This window comes from Musa acuminata, chromosome BXJ3-7, assembly GCF_036884655.1.
Source record: "Musa acuminata AAA Group cultivar baxijiao chromosome BXJ3-7, Cavendish_Baxijiao_AAA, whole genome shotgun sequence".
Classification (NCBI taxonomy): domain Eukaryota; kingdom Viridiplantae; phylum Streptophyta; class Magnoliopsida; order Zingiberales; family Musaceae; genus Musa; species Musa acuminata.
This window is the reverse complement of record NC_088355.1, coordinates 7,945,682-7,972,087: the sequence shown is the minus strand read 5'-3', so window position 1 is coordinate 7,972,087 and position 26,406 is coordinate 7,945,682. Positions and strand designations below refer to the sequence as shown.

General features: G+C 38.5%; 1 protein-coding gene across 2 annotated transcripts; it reads right to left on the bottom strand.

The window, feature by feature from the left end:
* Positions 1-61: 61 nt before the first annotated feature.
* LOC103991350 (uncharacterized) lies at positions 62-25,933 on the bottom strand. 2 transcript variants are annotated; one of them, XM_009410772.3, is made up of 15 exons: positions 24,641-25,930; positions 22,820-22,875; positions 22,232-22,290; positions 22,012-22,083; positions 21,060-21,143; positions 17,929-18,036; positions 14,972-15,034; positions 13,875-13,955; positions 12,315-12,380; positions 10,191-10,346; positions 3,357-3,437; positions 2,988-3,026; positions 2,352-2,434; positions 1,555-1,627; positions 62-454 (listed from the first exon to the last, which is right to left on the bottom strand). In XM_009410772.3, exons 1-15 carry the CDS (start codon positions 25,507-25,509, stop codon positions 287-289), a joined length of 2,058 nt encoding a protein of 685 aa, XP_009409047.2. In that variant the 5' UTR covers positions 25,510-25,930; the 3' UTR covers positions 62-286. The 2 variants fall into 2 exon arrangements, with proteins under 2 accessions (XP_009409047.2, XP_065016658.1); XM_065160586.1 differs by lacking the exon at positions 10,191-10,346 and having other exon boundaries at positions 24,641-25,933.
* Between the last annotated feature and the right edge of the window lie 473 nt (positions 25,934-26,406).

Sequence of the window (26,406 nt, the reverse complement as noted above, 5' to 3'; positions counted from 1 at the left end):
TTGCTTTTAATGAAACCAAACAAGAAATATCTCGTTTTTGCATCGCTGAAGAAACCACAAAGACGTTCTACGTAATGAACAACCATTACGTTCTACGTAATGAACAAAAATTGCAGCTTCCTTCTACCAGACAAAGACATGGTTTGGTGAAGTACAAAAATTCCATTGTGACCACAGCAGTGGGGCTGTCTGTTTACGAAAAATTGCAGCTTCCTTTCTTACCAGTGGTCACAAGTATAAAACTGCTGTGTCCGCCCATAGGAGCAAATAACCAGATTCATAATGATTAAGCTGGTTGAAACACCGTGTTGATGACTTCTTTCAAGTTTTTGCAGCCCAGTATTGTTATATCCAGATTAAGTGACGTCAGCGTTCTCTCAGCTGCCTTCGGTATGACGCACCTTTTAAATCCCAGTTTAGCAACAGCTATGACTCTCTTATCCATCCTTGGTACCTGCACACAAGTGGAATCGGAAATCCAAGTAGAAAATGAAATAATTAACTACTACTATGTTAATTAATCAAATACTAATGATGTGGCTTTTATTCCACAAGGATTCAAGCAGTCAGCAGACAACGATATTGAGAGAGAGAGAGAAAGGCATCAATGGCTGGCAATATTTTAATGCAATGAACAGGTTATGCAAATATAGATACTTGGTAAATTAATAATTCAATGTAGTTTCCCCAATAAAATCAAGATTCTTCTGATTTCAATACCTGGCAATGTCATTCTAATTATACTAGTCGGTCACTTGTAATTATCTGATTTCAGTCACTCACTCTCCTATCTGCTTCCTTTTCTGACTCACAATGACAACTCGATCTGGATCTATCACGCTCACTTTCTTATCTGCGCTTCCTTTTCCACTAGCAATGACAACTCCTGGATCTAAACCTATAACACTCACTTTTATATCTATCACACTCGTGTTACTGTGGACAATGTCCACAGCCCTCCCTCTAGTTCCCCTCTTGTTTTTCCTCTCTCCTTTCCCCTGGCCATCATGGTCTCAACTCTCTACCTACAACCACATAAACTGAGATGGCGCATGTGGGCCCACATACCAGTCCTTTGTAGGGCTAGTACAAAGCACAACAGTATATGCAATCTGCCATGGGATGTAAAAATTCATGGGCCAAATGTAGAAACTATGATGATAGATTGCCAACAACGCCTACAATGTTAACATGCAAGTCTTACAACACAAAACTAATGTCAAGCCAATGATGCCAAATATGCTGGCCAAATGTTCCTGAGGTACGAAACATGCAGAAAGTACCATGTCAACATTTGACATGAATCCATACTGCAAAATCAAAATTATGCCCATAGATTATACAGAAGAATGAAATGTGCAAGCAATACTCTTAAATGGGTTTTTGCAACACATTTGGATAAGATCATTTCTATACAAGAACACAAGAACCAAGATCATTGAAATATATCTCGCAAAAATTCATGAGCTTATTCTGCTTTGAAAAATAATCTGCGTCATTTCTATACAAGAACACATAAGATATAGAATATTTACTCTAGTCAACAATACTTACAGCACGAAGCTCGCCACCTAGGCCAACCTCTCCGATAAAAGCAATGTCATTAGGGATGGGAAACTCCAAGAAGCTGAACAACAAAGAAGAACTTCAATTTATCGTTTAGTTAAAAAATGTCAGATTAATAAAATAGTTCACGAGTTTCATGACTTGGAAAAGGAATATTTTTAAAAGCAAGCAATTGATAAGTTGCAAATACACGAAACCAAGCAATGAAAGCTGCCCAAATGCATCACAGCCTATATCTATCATCAATGATTCAGGATGGCTTCGTATAACATGATCGGATGGACATGTCTGAAACAAACCATCTGATATAGGGTCTATCCACCTTAGGGTGCCAATAGGTATTTAAACACATCGTTTTACTGATATAAACAAACATATTAATAGAAGTACAACAAGGGACTGGTAGAGACTCTTGACCATGTACTGCAACTCACAAGGTCCAACATATGCACCACACCAAAATGATTATTACAGTCAAATTGTACTGCTACAGATGCACTCACATTGTCCAACTCACTTATTTCGCTGACATTTTTATTCAATAATAGGTATCTATCAATGAGAATCATTGATCTTAGCCTTCAGCTGGATGCTAGAGAATAACCAACATTTTCTTGGTTTCCGAAAGATAAGGACAGCAACATCACTCTTTATCCATCATAATAACACAAGAATTATAAGTTAACTGTATCCAAGCATTCAATCATTTTCCTTTCTCTTGTTTGACAATGTTATTCGAACTCACTAGCATCTTTAAAACACAAACTGAAAGGGTGCTGCCATACCTGCTGCAAATCGCAGCCGCAATCGCCAGATCTCCTGCCGTCTCAGTCAAATTGAACCCACTAACAACATTCAGAAAGATCGCCTGTGGAAAGAGAACAAAATCTTTTACAGGACTTTTCATTACCATGTTATCAACATAGAGATGAATTTTCTTCTGAATTTAAGGACATTACAGAAAAGAGATAATATGATTTTCTTTAGCTCTTATTTAGTAAAGTATAGACTGTTGTATCTGGAAAGGTCTTACTTTACTTCAGATGTCACTGGCCATTTCAGATCCTAATCATCTACACGTTGTATTGCACCAAGATATGATCCAGCACATGTTGTAGCATGTCTATTTACTGAGCTATATATATTAATAGTTGACAGTTGAACAGGCAGAGTGTTATTTTTCCCCTCCACTGAGCTCTGCTATGGGCAACAGCAGGCAAAATAACAATGACCATTGTTCTGGCAAAATCCAGTATGCAACAATGCCACAATGTGGGCTCCATTTGTCATGGTTCGGACACCTCTATTTTTTATTATAGTTTTAGATAACCCACTATAAGTTCATTCACCTTTACAAAACCACTATAAGAAAAAAAATTGAGTGAAAACAATAGAAAAGAGACAAATTATGAAAGCCTTACATTGCCTTGTAGCTTCAGACCAGCCTGTTTCATGAGAACCTTCAAAGGAAAAGTTTATAAAAGTCAGGCGCCAATTGCATATTTGGTCATAATTCAGATATCAAACTGACCGACAATGTCGTTGACATGCAAGAACTGATTGCCATGTGTAAGAACATCTTGTTGATTGAAGCAAAACAAAAATCTCATGTAAAAGTGCCTTATAATAAAAACTGTCTCATGATAAAATACTGTCACATAGAGAGCACATTGAATGATCTTCAATTAACCACCTCCACTAAAATTGAAGGCAAAATGTAATCAGATATTAACACAACAAGGAAAAATTGTCAACAATACAAATGTTATAAGAAACATAATCGTACTTACAGCAATTATCATGTCAGCTCTGCTTGCCTTTATCCCATTGGCATATCTTGAGACTGAAGAAGGATCAGATACGCACAAAGCCTGCCAAAAAATGAAAACGCTGTATTAAGTGAGCCAGAAGAAGGAAGGGCACAGAAGCACCTCTAGCTGAAGCAAATGCTAGAATTTAACCTCAATATGCTATTGCTGATGATTATATGCAACAGTCAAGAGAAGCAACTTCAAAAGACATCACATGCCACCATGTCCTGGCATGAACAATTCATATTCACATGCTCGGATCTATACATCAATGTGGCCTAGCTAAGGCTTTCCTAGAATTGTTTACAAACTACACCTAGAAAGTAGGTACTCTTGAAATTTCTGGGAACTTTTATTCTGCTAAATTGAAGAGCACCAGTGTTCCCAATTTCAGCTCACAGCTATCATGCTTATATATTCTTAGACACTTTGAACCAAGGTTCGCAATACCGTACCGTACCGGTATTTCGACCTGGGATCGGTACCGGTACGGTACGGTATACCGAGCGGTACACCCAAATGTACCGATTACTGTAGCACTGTTACAGTGCTACAGTGAACTCGGACCGGTAACAGTCGGTCCGCGTACCGACAACCTGTCGGACCGGTACGTACCGCCCGTACTGGGCGGTACGGCAGACCCTGCTTTGAACCCATTGTTCTGAATGTTTCTAGCCATAAGAAGATAGTATGCAGTGAAATTCCTGGGGTGTTCCAATGGAACCGACTAACTCATTGACACAATTAGGCGCTAGGAGCTCATCCGAGCAAAGCAAGACACTTGTGAATATTAAAACTTCAAATTTATATGTTAATATTGAGAAACATGATCACTAAAATAAAGCAGTGACAATTAAAAATGATGCGAAGTAGCAATGACATTTCCAATCCCTTAAAACATTCACAGGCTATATTAACAAATTAATACCATAGGAAGAGGAGGGAGAGGGGGGTTATTGAGGTATGGGGAGGGGATGTTGTTGATTGAGAGACAAGCAGGGAGGCAGAGGAGGAGGCAGAGGAGGAGGGGCTTGTTGGGGTATGAGGAAGGGTTGCTATCAGGTTGGGGTCCGAAGACATTGATCTGGTTCAGTCGAACCAGAATCAATGGACCACAACAGTTAGGTCTGGTTTAGGCTCGATCCAGGCTAGATTTGGCTTAGACATGTGCCCGAACCGCTCAATGCCTAGGATCAGCTGCACACATGGGCTGCGCTTAGTTGAAGGCGCCTGCTTGGACTAGTTATCAAGTGCTTGAGCCTTGTGCTTCCTAACCTAAGTGCCTATAGCAAGCACCTGATAACTTCAATGCTTATAACCAAGTTTCGCAATACCGTACCGTACCGGAGTTTCGATCTGGGCTCGGTACCGGTACGGTACGGTATACCGCTCGGTACACCCAGGTGTACCGAGCGTGTCGAGCACTGTAGCATCGCTACAGTGCTGCTACAGTATCAGAACGGTAACATATGGTCCGCGTACCGAAAGTCTGTCGGACCGGTACGTACCGCCCGTACCGGGCGGTACGGACCGGTACTGCAAACCATGCTTATAACATAAATCACCTATCCTCCATATTGTTGCATTCAAGGAATAAAATTCTGATTACCAGATCTGTACCAGTCCAATGTAGCATTAGTTACCAAGAGCTTGGGCCTCACCTTGCCTAACCTGAGCACCTAGGTAAGTGCCTAATGACTTCAGTACTTATAACATAAATAAACCTGCCCTCCACATTGTTGCATCCAAGGAAATAATGACGTACATGTATGTACATGGTATGTTGGCATGTACCATGGTTGTATCAAAATATTTTTTGCTTCCTTTTCGCTTGAAAGGTTACTGAATTTAGATTTGTTGCCAGGAGAAAGTTAGGTTGTAACTTAATGAATGAACTCTCCAGCTCAGAAATGTTACATAAATGCATGGAAACATGTGGCACAACAGAGATTGAGTGTATATCGCTTACCCTTAAGACACAAAACTGAAATGAACAGAGAATAATAAATAGCTTTCCAGCTCAAATTCAAATTCTTGTTACTCTTTATCTGCAGTAATTTGAAGAATGGAAACTGTGTGCCACATGGAAACTGTATGAAGTACTGATGCAGATTGAAATACCAAGATACGAAGATACAAAGACACATATTCATATGTACTGATGCAGATTGAAATACCAAGATACGAAGATACAAAGACGCATATTCATATGTACTGATGCAGATTGAAACCCACTGCCACCATTCCATACGGTGCCCTTTCACATTGCAGACCAAGGGGGAAGGAATCGAAAAGGCAGCCATCCCCTTTCCCAGGCTGACCCTGCTTTAGAGTCTCCTAGGGTTTCCCCATTAAGAATCTCCAACCCCTTTGCCCCTTTCATTCCCCCTGAGGCACCCACTGCCCCTTCTAACCCTCCCTACCAGGGAGAGCTTTTCCTCTTTTCTTCTTATGCTCCTACAGGGTAACCTGGCAAAGGCTCAGCTCCGGCTGTGTTTCCTTAACATTCGCCGCGTTGGTGGACAAAATGGCAGCTGCTTTAAAGAAGGCTGTAGATGGAGAAGCCATGGTGGAGGAGGACATCTTACGGTAATCTTGAACTAGAATGGTCAGCTCCAACCACAGGACAAAGCAGAATTCAGCATCGGCTTAATCATTTTTTGCTTTCAATCAAACAATGTAACAAAAAGAAAAAAAATTAGAAACGTACTACTCCTCTTTCTATTCCGAATGAACTGTTTAGATCCTTCCTCCTCCTTTATTGTGACTCAATGATAGTGAACCTTTTATGATGGAACTGTAGAGGCACACTCAAAAAGGACTGTAAAGAGGCTCTTTTCAGCCTAATCCACTCTCACAATCTAGACCTCATTGTCCTCTTGGAAACCCGTTTGCAGGGGGATAGCAGCTTGGCATTCATAAGAAGGATGGGAAAGCTGTGGTGTGGTAACTTCTCCCCCGCATGTGGTAGATCATGGGGCATTCTGGTCCTCTAGAAGGAAGGCAAGTTCAAAGTTGCTCCGGTGGGTAAGAACCCCCAATCCCTAAATTTGGTTATCCAAGCTGGTGATACATCCCATTGGCTCCTCTCAGCTATAAATGCTAGCAACTTTTCTTCACTTCGGAAATCTTTGTGGAATGCAATTCCACCAATTGATTGTCTTTCTGAGATTCCCTGGTTTTTGTGTGGTGACATGATTGCTATCTCTTCTGCCAATGATAAAATCAGTGACTGACCCTTTGCCATAACGAGATCTGTGCTCGACTTTAAAGACTTCTTAGTTCACTCTAGTTTGATTGATTCGGGGTTTTCTGAAAATCAATTTACTTGGTGTAATAACCAATTCGGTAAATGTCGGACTTCTGCTCATTTAGATCGTGTGTTTGCTAACAATGCTTGGATATCTCTTTTCAGTGACTCTTCGATTTTACATTTACCTAGATCCCACTCTGATCACACACCCTTACCAATCAAAGTTGGCAAGATTAGGTCTTAGTCCGATCGCCCTTGGCCATTTCACTTCGAATCTTTTTAGTTGGAACACAAAGAGATTCACAACATTGTCCAAATCTGCTTTTAATAACCATCAGTCTCGTCCCCACAACAACATGGCCTCTTTACGTCAGATTCTTATATCTCTCGGTATCTCCCTCTCAAAGTGGAACCATTGATGCAATTTGAACCTTGAGAACTAGATCAAGGCCACCCAAAGGGATATTTCTAACCTTGAATCTAAAGATGCCACTAACTCCCTTACTGATTTTGAACAAACTCTATTCTAGTGTCTCTTTCACAAGTCCACGACCCTCAATAGACAGCTTCACCTCAGGTGATGAGCTCAGGCCAAGGTCCAATGGATTGAATATGGTGACAAAAATACCAAAATTTTCCATCACAAGGCCTCTTTTAGGTGCACTAAGAATAGGATCTCCTCCATCACTGACGAAAATGGAAATTCCTTCCATGATCCCGACAAGATTTCTTCCTTCGTCAATCAAAATGGAAATCTGGTACACCTGTCCTCTGCCCATGATTCCTTCCTTCGTCAATCAACAACTTTGCAAAGACTTCTCTTTTGTTGAAATCCATTCTGATCTCCTACTAATGAGCTTCGGCAAAAGCCCAAACACAAATGGATTTAATGTGGAATTCTTCAAAGCCTTCTGGGACGATATCTAGCCCAGCATCCTCCAATCTTTTTCTTCTTTTCACTCATCCAAACTCCTCCCACCAAGCTGGGGCAATACACATCTGGTTTATATCCCCAAAAGGACAACCCTTTGGTCATCAAAGGCTACCGTCCCATAGCTCTATGAAACATGATTTACAAACACCTAACCAAAGTGAGGATCAACAGAATCAAGCCATTATTGCATGCACTAATCAGTCCTGAACAGTCAACATTCATTCAAGGGAGCAATATTCATGATAATATCCTTATAGCCAAGAATCCCTTAGTTCTTCTCAAACTCGACGTTGAGAAAGCATTTGTCTGACTCTCATGGGATGCCATCTGATCCTCTCTTCTTCTCATGAACTTCCCAACTCAGTTCGTGGACTGGATTTATTCTTGCATATCCTCATCGTCATTCTCATGTCTCACGAACGGGACCTCTTCCCAATGGTTCAAGGCAAACACCCATATTCGGTAGGGAGACCCCCTTTTGCGGTATCTGTTTATCTTTGACTCAACATATGCTATCGTCCCTCATCACCTCCAATCTATTGTTTGCGGATGATATTCTCGTGGGCTTTCGTGCTAATTCCAAATCCCGTGTCAATGTCCTCAAATTCCTCAATACCTTCCATGATCTCACAAATCTCAGAATTAACCTACAGAAATCCAACATTTATTTTTTAAACACTGTCCTCCCTCCACCAACCACACTGTTTGCAATGCTTTGGGCACAAAAGGACTTTGGCTTATGAAATATCTAGGTGCCTATCTATCTTTAGGTCGTCTCCCACCTAGTTGCGAGAACTCCTTTGTTGACAAACTTGTTTTATAATGAACTCTATGACTACTCAGATGTTATTTAACTGCCACATTTCTGACACTGTTTTATAACACATGGTCGGTATATCAAGAAACTTATTTTGGATTCCTCCTTCGCTTCTCAAGGACACCATCATTAGTCCTGAGAATAAAGGAGGACTTGGTTTACAATAGTGATTTCAATAGGCGCTCGCCTAGGCGCTCAGGCGACGCACTTCAAAGAGGCACCGCGTGAGCTCGAGCGAGCGCACGGGTTAAACCAAGTGACCCCGGTGCTTTAGTTGGTTCAATCGAACCAACTAAAGCACCGATATCAGCCTCCCAACATCTCTCTAGCAATTTCCCCAACCATAACCCTACTCGTGATTCTACCGTCGACATTTTCTCTCCGTTGCCACTGTCACTACTCGCTGCTGCCACTATTGTTGCTCGCTATTGTCATTGTCGTTGCTCGCCGCTCCCGCTCCCGCTGTCGTTGCTCGTTGCTACCACTGTCGCTACTCTCAGTCAACAGCATCAATCTTACTCTTACGTTGTACTCTCGCTACCAGTGTCGTTGCTCGTCGCTACTATCGTTGCTGCTTGCTGCTCGCCGTTGCTATCTTACTCTTACTCTTCTCACATCGACTCGATAGTATACTGTTAACAATATAATGTTAACTGTATACTAGTAACAATATTTTATTTATTTATTAGATTAATCATATATTATTTTGATTTTAATACTGCAAAATTTTATTTATTTGATATTATTGTTTTTGTTTTGAGTTTTGAAACTTTTTGTTAATATGATATTATGATTTTGCAAGATTTTCTTAATTTAATATCATATATTTTTTATTTAAATAATTATATTTATTAATTATAATATATATTTTTATATTTTAGCGCCTCGCTTCTCTCGGGCAAGTGCCTAATGCCTCGGGCGTTTCTGGACCTTGCGCATAGCGCTTTTTTAAGTCATTGGTTTGCACGATCTCCTGAAGAAAATTATCTCCTTTTGGTAAAGAAAATTATTTGCACCAAGCGGATTCTCCCAATTCTCAAGTTCCATGCTACATGACCTGTGGCACTCTGTATGCACAATACAGGATGTCATAGGTCTTGTACTAGATTTTTTTTTTGTTTTTTCAGTTTTTCAGATTTTTTTTTAAGCTTACCCAATACGGGATTGTACCATCTGCTACATAACCTGTAGCACTCGGTATACACAATACAGGACGCTTTAGGCCCTGAACTGGATAATTTTTTGTTTTTTCAGCATTTTTTTCTAAGATAGGTATGTACTGATGTACTAAGTATGGACCACCAAGGTACTGTTCCATGCCATGACTGGTACAGTAGCTATAGGTCTGGTACACTAAATTCCGAAATTTGATTCCAAGTTTCGGATCAGAATCATTAAATGTTAGAAACAGATGTTCTGTATGAGAAATTAACTTACAAAATGTTGGAAAAAAGAAAATATTGGCAGATCTAACAGTACAAGATAAGTGCTAACAAGAATTATGTTGTAGCATGGAACTTATTATGTCAAACCAAATTATTGGATGGTCCAACATGCTGAACGTTGAAGCTAACAATGGAGTGTTATTGACAAATTAAACATGAACTTAACAATGTTGTGAACAACAAATATGCATTATAAGTTTGCTAACCAGCAAGTATTTGAAACCATAATTCCTATGCTTCACCTTAAAAAAAGAGCAACGTTTTTGCATTATCTAATATAACAACAACCAAAGTGACCACAGAACAAAACTACTAAATTCCAGTAGTGTTCTTTACCAGTTTTTGTTCCGATAATCAAACATACCTGGATTTCAATCAAAAAAGTTCGAGATCCATCAACGACCACAGCTATTGCAAGTCCAGCTAATACATCAGAGTCAGGAAAATTATCACTTAAGAATATTTCGCTAGGATTTGATACAGCTGCCAGACCAGACTCCGACATTTCAAACACTCCAAGCTGACATAAACAAACAAGCTTGTGATCAAAGCTTAACCAGCTATCATCACTAACAAAGAAGATTCGTTTAAGAAAGTTGATCACATGTTAAGCTATATTAGACTTGAAGAAGACTTCAACTTGCTAAACATAAGGATCTTTACGATATGCATCACAACAATTTAAATACACTTTAACAATAATAATAGATACTGCAACATTGAGTGTCCCAAGTCACAAATTCCTAGTAATAAGATTTTTTCTACAAAAATTTGAATCCTATTAGAGCTTAATCGTAAATGAAGAAGTCCATAGGTTGATTCTTTATCAACATGCACTGTGCACTTTAGAATTTACCATGGGTTTAAATAACTGCTTAGGCACTCGCCTAAGCGCTCGAGTGATGCGAGGCGAGGCTCAATCGCCTCGTAGATTTGCCAGGTGACGTGTTTTAGTGAAGTGCTGCCTAGGTGCCCCGGGCGAGCGCTCGACTAAAACCATGCAATGCTAGCGCCTCCGGTTCGGTTGAACAATAGCTAGTTGGTTCAATTGAACCAACAAAGCTACATAAAGTTACCTTACATACAAAACCCACCCCTTGCCCCTTGAGCAACACTAGTGCAACCTCTGCCTCCACCACGTCTGTGCCCCAGCCTCAGTCGCTGAAGCACAAGACCAACGTTTCCTCTGCCATTGACTCCGTCGTCAATGCGCAGGACTGACGCTAGCTCTACCGCCAATAGATGAGTTTGAAGGTGTAGCTTTCGTGTGCAATTCCCTCCGCTACCACTGCTTCCATGTGTAGCTCCTTCCGCCGTTGAGGGAGAGGACCGTAGCTTCCTCAACCAACGACAAACAAATATAAAGCTTCCTCAAACCCCAACGTCACCATCGGTAGCTTCCGCCACTACCATCCAAAGCTTTGTCCGTCGCTACTGTTGTCGTCCGCAGCTTCTTCCATCGTTGCCATCGTCTGAAGCTTCCTCCGCCACCGCTCTCTCCTTCCTCACTTTCCACCATCAATCTCTTTTCTCCCCTTTAACTACTATTAACAGAAGATAGTTAACTATTGTTATCATATTATAGTCCCTATTTAGATTTCAGCATTGGTAATTTCTATTTATCAGTTGCATTATATATTTTTTATATTTTAATATTTCAGAACGCCTAGCACCTCCGGGATTTTGGACCTTGGTGGCTTTTGGTGCCTAGTGCTTTTTAAATCATTATAATTTACACAATGCATTATGGATAAAAATCTTGGTTCAATATCAATAGTCATTAGCTAGAGTGAACCAGCATTGTACAAGTACCACACAGTACCATGTTTGGCAAAGTTTGATCCTGTGTCAATTTTAGTTATGGGCCCAATAAACCATTAATAAAACTGGTTTTTTTATTTTTTGACCTCAATAATGAATCAAAATACGGTTGAGATCCATTCTAAACCATACATCAACAACTCATGCAAAAAAAAGAAATCTAAAAATCCATTGAGTACATGATACATGCATTACATATAAACAAAAAACTTGTAAATACATGAACTTATAACTATGCAAGCAATGCATACCTTGTTAGTAGCTACTGACCAAAAGGATTTTCTTGCTAAAATGGGAATGGATCAACGTTGTGAATCCAATCAATTGGAGATTAATATCATGATAAATCATACATGATATCACTCTCTCAACATTTGATATCGATATACTATATGTCAATGTTGAATCAAATTAGCAATAACCATGACAATTTGGTCCAAGCATAATCAGGTCACCAATCACTATATCAGCATGGTAGGGCAAGTATGGTTGTTGTGACTAATGATGTGAAACTGATGGATGTCTCTTAATACGATTATAAAGAAAAGCAACTATTTAAGATTAGTTTTTACTTAAAATTTTACCTACTTGCATAGCAGAAGAATAAATAATTGCATCACATATTCGTTGAAGTGTTACACAATTACATTTAAGATGTGTATGATACCTCATCTGTTGAACCAAAGCGGTTCTTCACAGAACGGAGAAGCCGATAAGACGAGTACCTCTCGCCCTGTAGCAACACAGATTCTTAACACATAATCTACAAATGAGCTATTCATATAAAATTAATAACACAGAGACCCTATTCCATTAAATTTATAATTGCAAATTAGAGAAATATGGTATAATTTTTCCATCATAATGCATGTACAATAAATTCTGAAAGCAATTTTATAAAACAAATTGCCACCTCAATACAATGCAGATAATTACAACAGAAACATGGAACCAGAATCCTCTGGCAAGTTTCATTGTTCTACAACTGTACCAAATCGGTGACAGTTATACGCCATAAACAGAAAGTATGTAAGTACTGTTTTGTCATATAAATCATGTGCATTTCCGTTTTAGGATACAGAGAGAGAAGGCTGAATAAGAGGCTGCAATGTTTACATGTAGGAGGAGACTGCAGCAACATGAATGAAGAGGAGGAACAGGAGTCCAAAAGAAGAAACAACAATTGACAGTTGTCAGAATCATAAAAAACCGAATATTGTACTGTACATACGCTTACAGCTAGGAACTGATCTATGTACTGCTAGGTTCATTGAGTTGACAAGATCGTAAGTTCAATTTCAGATAGGATCGAGCAAAACTATCAATTAACCACCAGCCTGATAATAGCAGTTTGTGCCAGCTGGTACTATCAAGATTTAAATTTGTGGTATTAGCAGAGCACATATAGACTGCCATGATTGTGCATTATAAATAACGCCAAACCAACCATCTAAAAAGACTTGTTTTTAATTCTATTAAATCTCCATAACATTTTCAAGATTCTAACAAAAGTCTTCCTCCTGTAATACAATAATGACAAGCCATGTTGACCAAATTATTTCAGATTGGTTACGTGTATCTACTGCCAGTGTGTTCTATAAGGCGATATGTTCAGTTATATTAAAAGTATTTAAATTTTCCTAGTGAAAAGATAAAGACAAATGTGCTTGATTAAGGTTAAGTTAGATGGACTAAAGATAAACTAGAATGGTAGGCACATGTTAGTCAACAAAAGGGAAGCCAATAAACAACACTCGCAAAACAGGTTCCAAAGATGTCAAATGTAAGAAGCTCTAACTGTAGAAGTAAACAAAATGCATGATGCCCATCTCACAATGCAGGAACCCTAGCGACCAGAGGTCGGACCTTAGGCATGTATGATTCAATCTAAGTGAAAAGGTGGCTTCTTTGAGTTGAGAGGGCAGCTAAGATAGTTTAGTTCATAAATCCATATCTAATGGACTTCAAATGACACTAAACAAAGAATGTAACCTTATTCTGATGACAGACTTCATTATTGTTTTTGGAATAAGTATTAACATCACTGCAAACCATGGATAAGTTAATCAGAGTTGTATTTCTCTGAAACTACTAATCATAAAAGTACAGCATTTCAGAATTTAAAAGCTCCAAGAAAGAAAAGAGAGAGAGAGAGAGAGAGAGAGAGAGAGAGAGAGAGAGCATGGTTCAATGATAGCTTGACATGTCTAGGCAATAGGACACAAACCTCCATATATAAAACAGCATCCACTATGTGCTCCAAGATCCGAGGCCCAGCAATATCTCCTGTTTTTGTTACATGTCCAATCTGAAACAAACAGAATTATATGTTAATGAATTTTGTAAACCTAAGTTAAACTCAGATGTGGATCTAATGTTCTGCTAATAAAATTATATATCCATTGGATCTGATGACTAATCCTTTTCTTGGTTCACATATATGCATGAAAGTGATGTATGCTTATGGAAATATATGCCAAGGAACTCGGTTTTGTATATACTTTTTATTTTTTATTTTTAAGGCAGATGCTTAGGGTTTGCAAACAAACTTCAGATATCGCATCTTGCATGATGCTTGCCTGCCACCCTGCCTCCAGGAACTTCTCCCATCCCCCTTACCTCTTTCTAGGGTACCGTATCAGCATACAAACACCTCCCCCTTCTCCTTCCCCCTTCCCCTTCTTTGTACAATAGTATAAACTGATGTACCATGTGCACCAGCATGCCAGCATGGTGGACCATGCATGGCTCTGGCACCTAAGACTGCCATGAATTCGTTTAACTATAACTGTATATCCAAGAAGTTCCAGATGGATACTTCACACAATCGCATTCATTAAACATGACCAAACACTAACAACCAATTTTGAGACTCTTCATTCAAGTAAGCTGTTGCACCAATTAAGCTTAGAAGTTCCTACAAATTCTAGAACTACTAAAATTAGTAAGCCTCCATGTCCGGACAGTTTTCCCATCAGATGGTTGGCATTTCAACAACAGTATGGTCAACTGACATATTAGTCATAACTTCAGTCCTCAGCTATTATATCCAAAAGTTCTGCATGCAATGACCTTAAAAACTAAAATACAATACTTAAGCTCAATAATGTGATGCAACAGAATGCAGAAAGTTATCATATGGAAGTGCTGTTTATGGAATTAATGGGGGGATCAGAAAACTTTTAGTTACCAAACTATGATACGATAGGATATATTAATTCTTCTATGGGCTTTCATATTGTCATAATCTGAATCTGTGATTCATGCATGATGAGTGAGAATCAGAAACTCAATAATACATGAAAAAGAAGATAGCTAGCTTACTAAAAGAACAGGAATATTCGTCTGCTTAGCAAATCTCAGAAAGGCAGATGTGCACTCCTTAACCTGTTTCACAACAATGAGATGAGAAAAACACAGTTATGACAAAGGATGAAAAAGGAGATGAAAACGATATTTATTTCCTACCACAAAAATCCTTTTCTTCCATAGGCATCAGTTTTCACATATATCCTTAGCATATGGATTTAACTTCACACAACTAAAACACCTAAGTTAATTCTTTAATAACATAAAAAAAGCATCTATAGTAATGCAATTTCTTCTTACATTCCCTTGCCTTTTATCCAGAAAAGCAATACAAGGTTGTTTACAAAATTACTAAAAACATTATCCAGACTCTGTTAAAGAAAAGGTAACAATCATCCAATAGGCTATAGCTATACCATCCAAAGTTCCAGAAGCATGGTTTTCATCGCATTATAGTTACTGACATACAGAATATGTTCCAATCTCAAGGATATAATTTTGACAGTGTCTCAATGTAGCACAGGTGTCAATTTACTTTTACAGTATAACTACATCAGCAAAAAGAATAGTGAACAGTTTCGTTCTCCCTAAGTTGCTTCCGAGAAAAATAGAAAAATAATTGAATCTTTGCAAAACCAGGTAAGTGAATTTATAAAGAAAAAGTGTATTCAGGTTGAAATTTTAACGCAGGTGACAATTTACTTTTACAGTATAACTACATCAGCAAAGAGAATAGTGAACAGCTTAGTTCTCGATAAGTTGCTTCCGAGAAAAATAGAAAAATAATTGCATCTTCGCAAAACCAGGTAAGTGAATTTATAAAGAAACGTGTATTCAGGTTGAAATTTTAGCACTGGTGTCATAACTACATCAACAACGAGAATAGTGAACAGTTAGTTCTCCCTAAGTTGCTTCTGAGAAAAATAGAAAAATAATTGCATCTTTGCAAAACCAGGTAAGTGAATTTATAAAGAGAAATGTATTCAAGTTGAAAGTTTCATTTGTTCTATAATCATAGGAGTTTTTTTCTCTTTCATTCTCCTCTTTGCCTACACAACAATAAGTTGCAAAGAATAAATTGTTACATAAAATTAATTGTTTTAAGTCCTCTTCCAGACCATAACAAATTTTACGAAAATTATTCAATAGGTAAAAAATAACTAGTGTAGTATGTTACATAGCAAGGAACATCAAACGGTGAAAATTCACCATCTCAACGTTCAACAACTCAGCCTTTTGCACCACAACCTTGTAAGAACACCCAATCGAAAACTTTATATCCCAGAATGAGATTCCCTCCAAAGGCATTGTTGTCAAAGGCGCTCGGCACTAAAAGGCACCAAGGTTCAAACACCTTTGAGGTACTAGGCATTCACCCAAACTTAACAAAGGCACTCGTCGATATAAAAACTTTGAAAAATATAATTAAGGATAAAATTAACTATCAAAATAAAAACTAGACAATAACGAGTTTCATATTATTTCATATTCAAAATATTACCATTAAAACATTGAATTGCAATAATTTAATCATCTATGTAGCATTAACAATAAAAAATACAAGCAATGACAAATTCAATCTTTTAAACAATTCATAAATTAGTATTAACAAAATTTAACTATGATTAACAATAATTAACATTACTATTAAATTCAGAGGAGGCCAATGCGAGCGGTTGAGGAGAGAAAGAAGCAAAAAAGAGGAGACTATCGAGAGTTATCGAGGAGATGCAGAGAATGATAGAAAGAGGGGGAATAGGAGTTATCAAAGAGGACATGGGGTGCGACAACTTTGTTGGGAAGAGACAAAGGAGGGAGGTAGTGAGGAAGGAGCTATTGAAGCTCGAAGGGCAAAAAAGGAGAAAGAGGGAGAGCGAGAGGGAAGGAGATCAGAGAGAAGGGAGAAGGAAGAATGGATATCGCAGGAGGAAAAGGAGAGGGTTGTCAGCAGAGTCAACTTGGACGATGGAGGAGAAGGAAGAGGGAGCACAACAACGAAAGGGAATGAGAGAAGGGAGGGGGAAAGAAGCATGGAAGAGGCAGAAGGAGCTATCATGGAGGCTCGGTAGGGGGCAACAAAGGAGGAGAGGGCTATCGAGGAGGCTTGTCTTGATGCTCTAGTGGAAGAGGAGAAAGAGGGAGTGCAATAGGGGAAGGACAAGCATGAAGGAGAAGGGAGGGGAGGAGGGCTATTAGGGGGGCTCGATTGGGGGTGGATAGCAACCAAGGAGGAGCAAGAGGGAGAGCAACAATGAGATGGAAGGAGAACAAGGGTGTACATTGGCGAGTGAGCGAGAGAGAGAGAGAGAGAGAGAGAGAGGACAGAGAAATGCACTGCTGGTCGACCACATTTGCTTGCGGAGGGAGAAAGAGGATCGCAATCTAGGGTTGTACGGGTCGCAAGGGTGGGGAGGTTTAGTCAATCTATTCGACTGAACCCAAATTAGCATTTTAGGTTCAGCCCCAAGTAATTTAGTTCAGGCGCTCACCTAGGCTAAAGCATGCGCCTAGGCCACGACTAGTTGAAGACACTCGTCTGAACCAAATCAAGGTGCCCGAGTGAGGTGAGGCAGCATCCAAGCACTAGTTGATTACACTACCATGAGCCTCAATGCATGCACAGCTTATCTCAGCAAACATAAGTGTTGTTTTTGTGACTCGACCAATGATCACCTAGATTGCAAAAGCACAACCATACCATGACCACCAACACTCATCCTGAGTATGTGCTTACTAAAGTTTCTTCACATTTGGGCATATGGGGGATACCACTGAGGTAAAGCTGGCAATCATTCTGTAGAAAATCAAATTAGGCACTCTAAATGGCAACATACATTCCGCAAGTAGAGACCTAGGTGCCCAACGAGCCAACTTTGGTGTAGTTTAAGTATGTTTGGATTTGCAAGACTAATTCAAGTTTCTCTAAAATAGATTGTGAGAGAGAAAAAACTTGAGGTTCTCTGAGAACAAACCTGCATGATGTTTCCAGCACTTCCTGTAACTCCTCTCAAATAAACAGTCTGAATAGAATCCACAATAAGAGCTTGTGGGGGAGGATTTTGGACCTTATCCAAAATGTCCTGCAATTGTACCAAAGACCAAAAAGTTATCAACAATATTAAAGATTATCATATACTTCCACCTACAGATTTCCCGTCAATAAAACAAGTTCCACTAGAAAACATTAGTAAAGCTGGTCAGGTCTTTTTTCCTTTTTTATAATAGTGTATTATGTTTCCTAGTTTATTTAGTGATTTTTAGTTATATTCTTCTGTTATTTTCTGTAGGTGTCTTAGGGTGTGCTTAGCCACCCTTTTTTGTGTCTACTGGTGTCTGAGACTCTCATTATAAATCTAGAATCAGTTGAGCAAGTTATTTATTATTTGAGATTCATTTTCTGTGAGTTATAAGGTCGTCTTTTATTGGGATTTGTGTGGTGACGGGATCAGGTTTTTCTCTCATATATATATACATATATACATTAGTAAAGCTGGTCAGGTCTTTTTTCCTCATACAGACTTCTTCTTCGTCGCGTTCTTCACTAAATAAACTGATTCATGTTCAACCCTCTAACTTCAGACCCCTCAAAATCCACCTTGTAGCCAGAGGTCTGAGATCATGCAATGGAATCACAATCCTTCTTCTTTCGAAAAAGGCTTAAATAGGGTTGATCAGCTTCTGATCTAGTGCAGTGGTATCAGTTTTCTGTTAATGAACAATGGAATTACCTCGTTTTGAATAGCAAAGGTCAGTGGACAATCATCATGATAAATTTAACATTGAAAGAGGTGAGAGATCAGCATACTGAATAGTCACCACCAAAAAGGACACAACATTATTTGGTAAATAGCAGCATGAGAAATAGTAAAAAAATTGTCTGAAGATACTGTCATTTTAAGAGTGATGCCTGAAAATAGCAGCATGAGACTTCCTTCAGAATGACAGCGAACCCATGTCAATTATATGTATAGAAAACAGGTAAAGCTCATTCCTCAGCCACAATGGAGATGAAAAAAAACACTGTCAGGTTAATACATTAAGATCCAGATCACATAGAAATCCTTGTAGAGCAATGCAAAGTTTGTAATGAAAGATCACTTTCTGATACCAGATAATAGGAACAAGACTTGGCATTCTCTAATTGAATGTGGAAAAAAATTGCTGAGAAAAAATAGAAACTAAACTACCTGAATAAAATAAAATAATGATCTTAACTATGGCCTTTAGGTATTATAACATACATATCATATAGAGGAGTCAAGATTAAAAACTTCAACACCATCGAAAATCAAATAAAGTAATTTTACAAGATAATTCTAGAAGATCCAAAATACAAATTAATAAATCGTATTTATGTTAAAAAATGCTTAACCTATAATAGGTTATACATATAGGCTTTTTTCCAAGGGGATAAGAAACACTCAACAGTTCCTTGAACTCAGCCATATGCCAAATATATGACTAACAGATCAGTCATAAAGTACGGATCTGGACACATTAATGATGTGTATCCCACTCCAGCAATAAAATCAAGATACTTTTGGGTCAGTTGATGTAGATTGTGCCACTGTAAATTTCATGTAATGGATACTAAGATCCATCGTTGAACTGTATACAACTACTTAACTATATATTGGAGAATGTTAACCTGAACACATCTAAAAAACTTCTCATACACAAATGCTCATCAATTAATTTGTTTAACCAGATAAAATTAAATCATGGATAAAAATTTCAGGCTAAAGGTTGCCACTCATCAGAGGCATAAAAGAATGACACCTATGCCAATTCTTAACCGCTTAATATCATGCAAGTGCATGCCTATCACAAACACTAGAAAAGCTTACAATCATTGTATTTAATATTCCATTATTTATATAGGTGACAAACTACTGCTTGGTTGTGTTGGGTTTACATGAGAGAAATTTTTCTTATGTATGGCACGGTAAAGTCAACACAGACTGGGGTAACATGTTTCAGCTATTTGATATGTGTAAGCTAATTAGTTATAGTTTTGTTTTCTAAAGTCTAAACCAAGTTGTATCGATGTATAGTTTTTTTGCTTAATTAGCAAAAAAAATACACTAGACATGGTACATATCAAAGATTGAAATTTCGTGTTGTATCGATGTATCAAGTTTTGCTTAGGACCGAGCGATATGCTAGGACATACCAAGCGGTACATTTAAATATATATATATATATATATAATATATATAAATATAAATATATATTTCTATAAAAAATATTAAAATAATATTTAAAAAAACTAAAAAGGAGGCGTACGTTGCCTCCTCTTCTCCTTGTTGCCTCAGACAACGAGAAGAACGTGATCTCTTTCATCTCCTCATCTTCGGTATTCGGCGAAGACGTCAAAGGCTACAGACATCTCCGACTTTCGACAAAGAACGCGACGAAGAAGAAGTCGTAGAATCGCAGGCGAGACAATGAAAGAGACCGCCTCTTGGCCGTTAGCTCTTGAATCTGGGTCGCGAGGGAGAGTGGCACCAGATCGGGACACGTCAAGGTTCTCCCGATTTTCCCTTTTCTTTTCTCTCTTCTTTGAACGCTCTCTTTCTTCTTACTTCTCCCTCGACGCTTCTGCTTCCCTCACCGCAGCCAAGCTGATACTACTCGATAACGAGCGATCACGATCGAAATCGATTGTTACCGACCTATTTCGGGTAGTAACGATTGAAATTTCGACCGTTACCGCCCGATACAGGGCTATATCAAGTGTTCCACTCGATAGCGAGCAGTCCGCGTACCAATCTGCTGACGAACTAGTACGTACCGCCCGATACGAGCGGTATCATTCGAAATTTAGAACCTTGGTACATATTTGTTTCTTTTGTTACGTTAGCAATAAAAAGTTGAGAAGTAACAAGCATCACATCTACATGTTCATGGTGTAGGAAACTTGCTCTTTCAGTCATCTCTGAGTTCTGTATTTCAACATTAATATATTCCACTTCCAGTCAATTGCATCCTAACAAAATTAGCTCAACTTCGACTGCAGCTATCTGCACCATCTGATGTAATCACACTACTATAGCACTAAGAGAATGAAGTAGCTGGAAAATGAAGATCTAAAAGCAAGCACCTCAACATCTGTACTTGAGTACAAGAAAAGATCCTTTGTGGTGATTCCCATGCGGTCTGCCCTGTTCCCTATTTGTTCAATGCTCTGCACAGCCAGAAAGATGAGTTATATACATACAACAGCAATCAAGTTGACAAGTAAACATAATTCCACAATCAGGTTAAAAAGATAGATCAGCATGTAATATGAGGCATGATAAAAGATGAATATAATAATCAGTAACCATGAGTAGGACCAAAGTGAAAGAAATCAACAGACAAGGCCACTACATCAACCATATCATAAAATTAAGATATAGTAGTATTATCAAGAAGTGAATCTATTTTCCAAATATTTACCACATTGACACCCTTTTTTTTTTAAATCTCATCATGAGTATGCTTACAGAGACCTCCCAATTATGAATGAATGGCTAATATTTCCATAAAGTAACCTAAAGAGCACCCATATGAAGGTTGATGGTGAACAATCAACAACCAATCACATTTTAGTTAGCCCCTCCATGTGGATAAATATGTGCCAAGATGTGGTACACTTTCCAGAACTGAATTGAGGTTTCCTCAAATTAGTCTTAACAAAAAACCCAAAAGAACATTTTGCCACCCATAGCGAATGCTACTTACTGACAGCAACAAAGGTTTACATGGAGGAGATTATGAAATAATATTAATCCTACACAGAATAAAATGAACAGAGTGTACACGATTTTCACGGTCTACTGCTAATAGCACAGTACTATAGTCTCTATGGCCACATTATAATGGCTTCATATGACTTTGATCATTAGGCTTATTGAATCATTAGATTAGTCACAAAATCAGACTCAAAGAAGGGCTTCAATGATCGCAATGCTAATATTGTCAAACACTATAGATAAATTGAATCACAAAGACTCCATGCAACAAGAATATGTATAAAGTCAGAGAACTAAACAAACACAACTATTACCTACCTCCTCCCCAGAGACATAAACAACTCGAGCAGGCCCCTTAAAATTGAATCCTTGAGCTAGAATGGCTGATATCTTCATAATCACAAACAAATTTTCATATTAAACCTAAACAGAACAGGATTAAAAAAAGACACTTTCAAAAATATATGGACATTAGCATGTTTGTTAAAAGATAAAATAGCTAGCAAGTTCAGTTTCAACCAAGGGAAGAAGTTGAAACCTGTAATAGTAGTGTACTTTTGCCAACACCAGGATCACCACCAATTAAAAGTAAAGATCCTACACAATTAGAAGTATGACAAACTACTCATCTTAAAAAATAATGGATAAAGATCTATGCACTCCATGTTATATTGAAGCTAATAGATCTATTAATATAAAGTAATTTAACAACAAAAAAACCCATATATCATAGTTAAAACATCAATATAATCAGATAATTATGTAGAAATTTTTTAAATTGTTAATAGTGATACTTTCCGACAGCAAACTTAATCCTACTGTGTGATCTTCCAAGGCAGAGACTGTAAGGGCTTATGCACCTCAGAACAGAGAGATTCAGTATTCCTATAGTCTTAATTCTTTCATGAAGATATAAACACCAGGTTAAAGTAGGAACATCATATAAATGTGAAAAGAGTGATAGCTGATGCAAATATTGTGATTCTATTTATATATACTAACACCTAACAGCATAAAAATGACACTGAGATGGCCTAAAAATAGACCCCCACAAAAAAAAAACAAATAGTGCAAAAGAATGCATGACAATGATTATTAGAACAATAGTAGTTTAAAGTTCACATACCTGGTACAATACCACCACCAAGCACCCTAGAGACCTCCATTCCAAAATGTCCAGCCCTAGAAAGCATATGCATAAGCAGCTGCTCATATCAACATCCTATTTTTTTCGATCTGATAAACTACCAAACAAGATAATATGATCTCAAAGAAGATTTTGCCCAAACCCTTCAGTATAGTCAAATTCAGTAATAATGCTTAGGTCTCTGCTTTCTTATTGACAAGTCTGATTGTCAAATCACATACACATACTAACAAGTTGATAACACTGACTATTCCAAAAAAGGAAATTGTTCATGAAAGCAGTATTCCACAAATAATAACATGTCCTATAAAAACTATAATTATGGGAGAGATTGTTGTAAATATATGTGGGAAAACAATGAACCACCAGATAATGAAAAGGCAAGCTGAGAGCGAACAACTTTCTAACAATCAGAGCAAGCATAATCATCTGAAGTACTTGGGTAATTCAAAGTCAGCATTGCTTCTATAGACTGACATTACTGTTTACAATTAAGCAAATCAATCAACAGAAAAGATAAAGAAACAGTCAAATCTTTGAGAAGCTTTTTGAGATGCACGATAACAACTAGTTCTACCTACTTGGGATTAGCAAAAGAGTTCGTCAATATTTGGTTTATAAATGACTACATTTTATGCCCCTATGCCACTAATGCACTATGAAGTGGAACCTTGGCCACCTGCAAAACATGAATACTTCTCTGAAAATTGGAAATGAAACACTTGACATTTTTCAAAGAGGCAGTCAGGAAAAAGGGACCATCATTCTACATTACCTTCCTCTAAGATTTAAGAGGCAATCAGACAAATTCATGTAAAGCATAGAAGCAAACAAAACCACATATAAACAACTAGACCATGCTGTCACATGGAGATGAAACTTATCAAACTGACAACATGCAGAAATTATGGTAGATATATGGAAAGTAAAAAAAGAAACACAAACATTTGAGAAATTGCTCATTAGAGATGAATAAAAAAATGCTGCTTAGTGTGCTAACTTTAACTGTAAACAATGGTACTTGTCCTAGTAGGTTTGTCAATAAGATTTGTTTAATGCCCAAAGTTGGTCTCAAGCATGCAATTTGTCGCACGACTAACAATGGCTGCCAGATTTATCTGCAGCTAACATGACAAAACTGAGTAAGCTTGTATCCACACTTACCTGCCCTCTAACCAAAACGCTTCAAATACATATGCATTAAATAAATTGGCTCACAAGGATGACAAATTAGTTTTAAATCTAGGATTTCAGAGAGAGAGCATATGTTCAAGCACAAGGACTGGATTTGGAACTAGAGATTTCATACATGAGGGAAAGAAAAGGAAAGCCTGAGGAGCAAGCCCAGACTCTGTATGTCATTAGAATCAGTACAGCTATCTTTACTATTGCTCTTATCCTTAACCTTCTAGAAATTCTGAAAAAGTAACAATTGTCATCCTACTAGCAACCTACTGGGAAAATTCAGATTGGCTGTTCATCCAAGCTAAAAAAGATGCCTTAACACCATATCAGATAAACCAATTCCACATGATTCCATTTTGAATCAGCAAATAAACCCATTTCATTTAAATACTTTCTCCTTATTATGTCAATCAATTGAACCCCCAAGGCCTTATGCATACTCTTTCTTTGTTTATTCTGTCTTTAGATCTTCCAAAGTTGCATTAATTTAAACCTACCTACCAATATGTTGCTTATACAGAAACAGAAAGGAACACTTAAAGTTTAAAACAAGTACCATACTAATGAAATAACTCAACAAAATGAAGCAAAAAATTGACAAAAAGAGAGATTCACAATGGGATTCTCCATTCTGACTGGTTTCGGTCCATGTTCACATCTGCCAAGCTCAGAGGGACCATTGTTCCTGACTTCGGAGAAAGCCATGACTTTGACCTGACTGCAGCTTCAGACACCTCAGCTCCCCTCGCCCTGCTGACCTCAGCCTCAATAAACCTCTTAACCGAGGCCACGGTCTGGCAAGTCGGACAAGTTCCCCACCACTGTCCGAAGGTCCCTCCACAATTCTCACAGACCCAAGAAACCTTCACCTTTGCCGTCGTCCTCTTCACAAAAGAGGTGGTTCCTAAAGAAACTTCATTTTTCTGGAAACCCTTGCCTTGGCACTCCCCCAATCTTTGGGGTCTCCCACTAATTTTCTTCTGCTCAGAATTCTCAATGCAGGTGCTCTTCTCTGCCTGTCTGTAGACAGCAGCATCCCTCTCTTCTACCACTGGAATTGTCATCATCTTTCCCTCCAAGGGATCAAAGAACGTTGTAACCTCGTGCTTATCCTCTCCCTCGCCCAAATCCCCTCCAGAACCGCTTCCTCTCCTGCTTGCCCTCTTTTCTTGCCACTCAACTGGCTCCTCTTCGCCTCTGGATTCAAGCTGCTCCGTGAAGGGCTTGTAGGACGCCCAAGGAGTGGCGGACGCACTGGCGCTGCTGGTTTCAGACCAACCGGCAGACCCTTCCTCCGATCCTCGATCTCTAGGACCGAAGGAGCTCGAATAATATGGTAGCTTCGATCTTTGGGCAACATTCGAAGAGAGGCAACGCGAACCAAACACGCTTCTTGAGAGTAGGAGAATCTTCTTCTGGTGGAGAAGATTGCGTAAGGATTGCATCTTGATGACTTGGACAGCGTAGTGATGGGGTCTGAGCATCGACCAAGACGATGGGACGAAGGAAGACAGTGGGTAGGATTACCGAAAGATCAAGCCTTGAGGGCCCGAGCAGGGTCACGGTGGGGTTTGATGGGAAAGCGCGGGCAAGTGTGGCCTTCAGGGTTTGAGCATCGCATCAAGAAGAACCGGACAAGAGTTCGTTTCCGGCGAGGAGCATGCTTTGGTGGAGAAGATTGCGGAATGATTGCATCGTGAGAACCTGAACAAAGCGTCAAATCAAGATGATGGGACAGCAGGGAGAGAGTGTGGGGTTTAGGGTTTTGGCACCAGATCAAGAACCCTCGAAGAATCTTCTTTAGATGAGGAAGATTGCAACTCGGGGACTCGACTTGGACAGGATGTCGATGGGGTCGGAGTGAAATCAAGAAAACGTTTAGGGTTTAGGGTTTATATGTTATGAGCAAAAGAAGCCCGCCCATTATAAATAGGGAAGCTGGCAAATGGGGCATTGGGGATTAGAGACCGGGTTTTTCGACCGTTGGACTACCCTTTTGGGAACGCTGCCGCACCAGATTAGCTGCTAAGTCGGCCATTAAAAAGGTATAATACCAATAAAAAGGGACTTGCAGATAGTATTCTCATAATTCTAATGCAGTATATATAATATAACTCTTTTTACATTTGAAATCCATTCAAAAAACATAGATTAGTCACTATTGAACTATGCTTGATAATAAGAACGATAATGATTTAAAATTAATTTATATGTATAAAGTACCTAAAATGCTTTTGGTATTTTTACCATCCTCTCATCAATCAATCAGAGTTTTAACATCTCCACTACAGGATATGAATAATATTTTGAGCCGGAAATTTTCCTGATGATCGAACTCACTCTTTTTCTTGATGATTTGAATGGGTGTTTATTTCTTTGCA

Bases quoted from the DNA above. Each gene is read 5' to 3' on its own strand.
- LOC103991350 (XM_009410772.3), bottom strand. From the start codon at position 25,509: ATGCTCAGACCCCATCACTACGCTGTCCAAGTCATCAAGATGCAATCC. The intron at 10,347-12,314 runs GTATCATACACA...TGTTTATGTCAG, and splicing joins GCTTTGGTTCAACAGATGAG to CTTGGAGTGTTTGAAATGTC. The intron at 1,628-2,351 runs GTATGGCAGCAC...TTTGTTGTTCAG, and splicing joins GCGGCTGCGATTTGCAGCAG to CTTCTTGGAGTTTCCCATCC.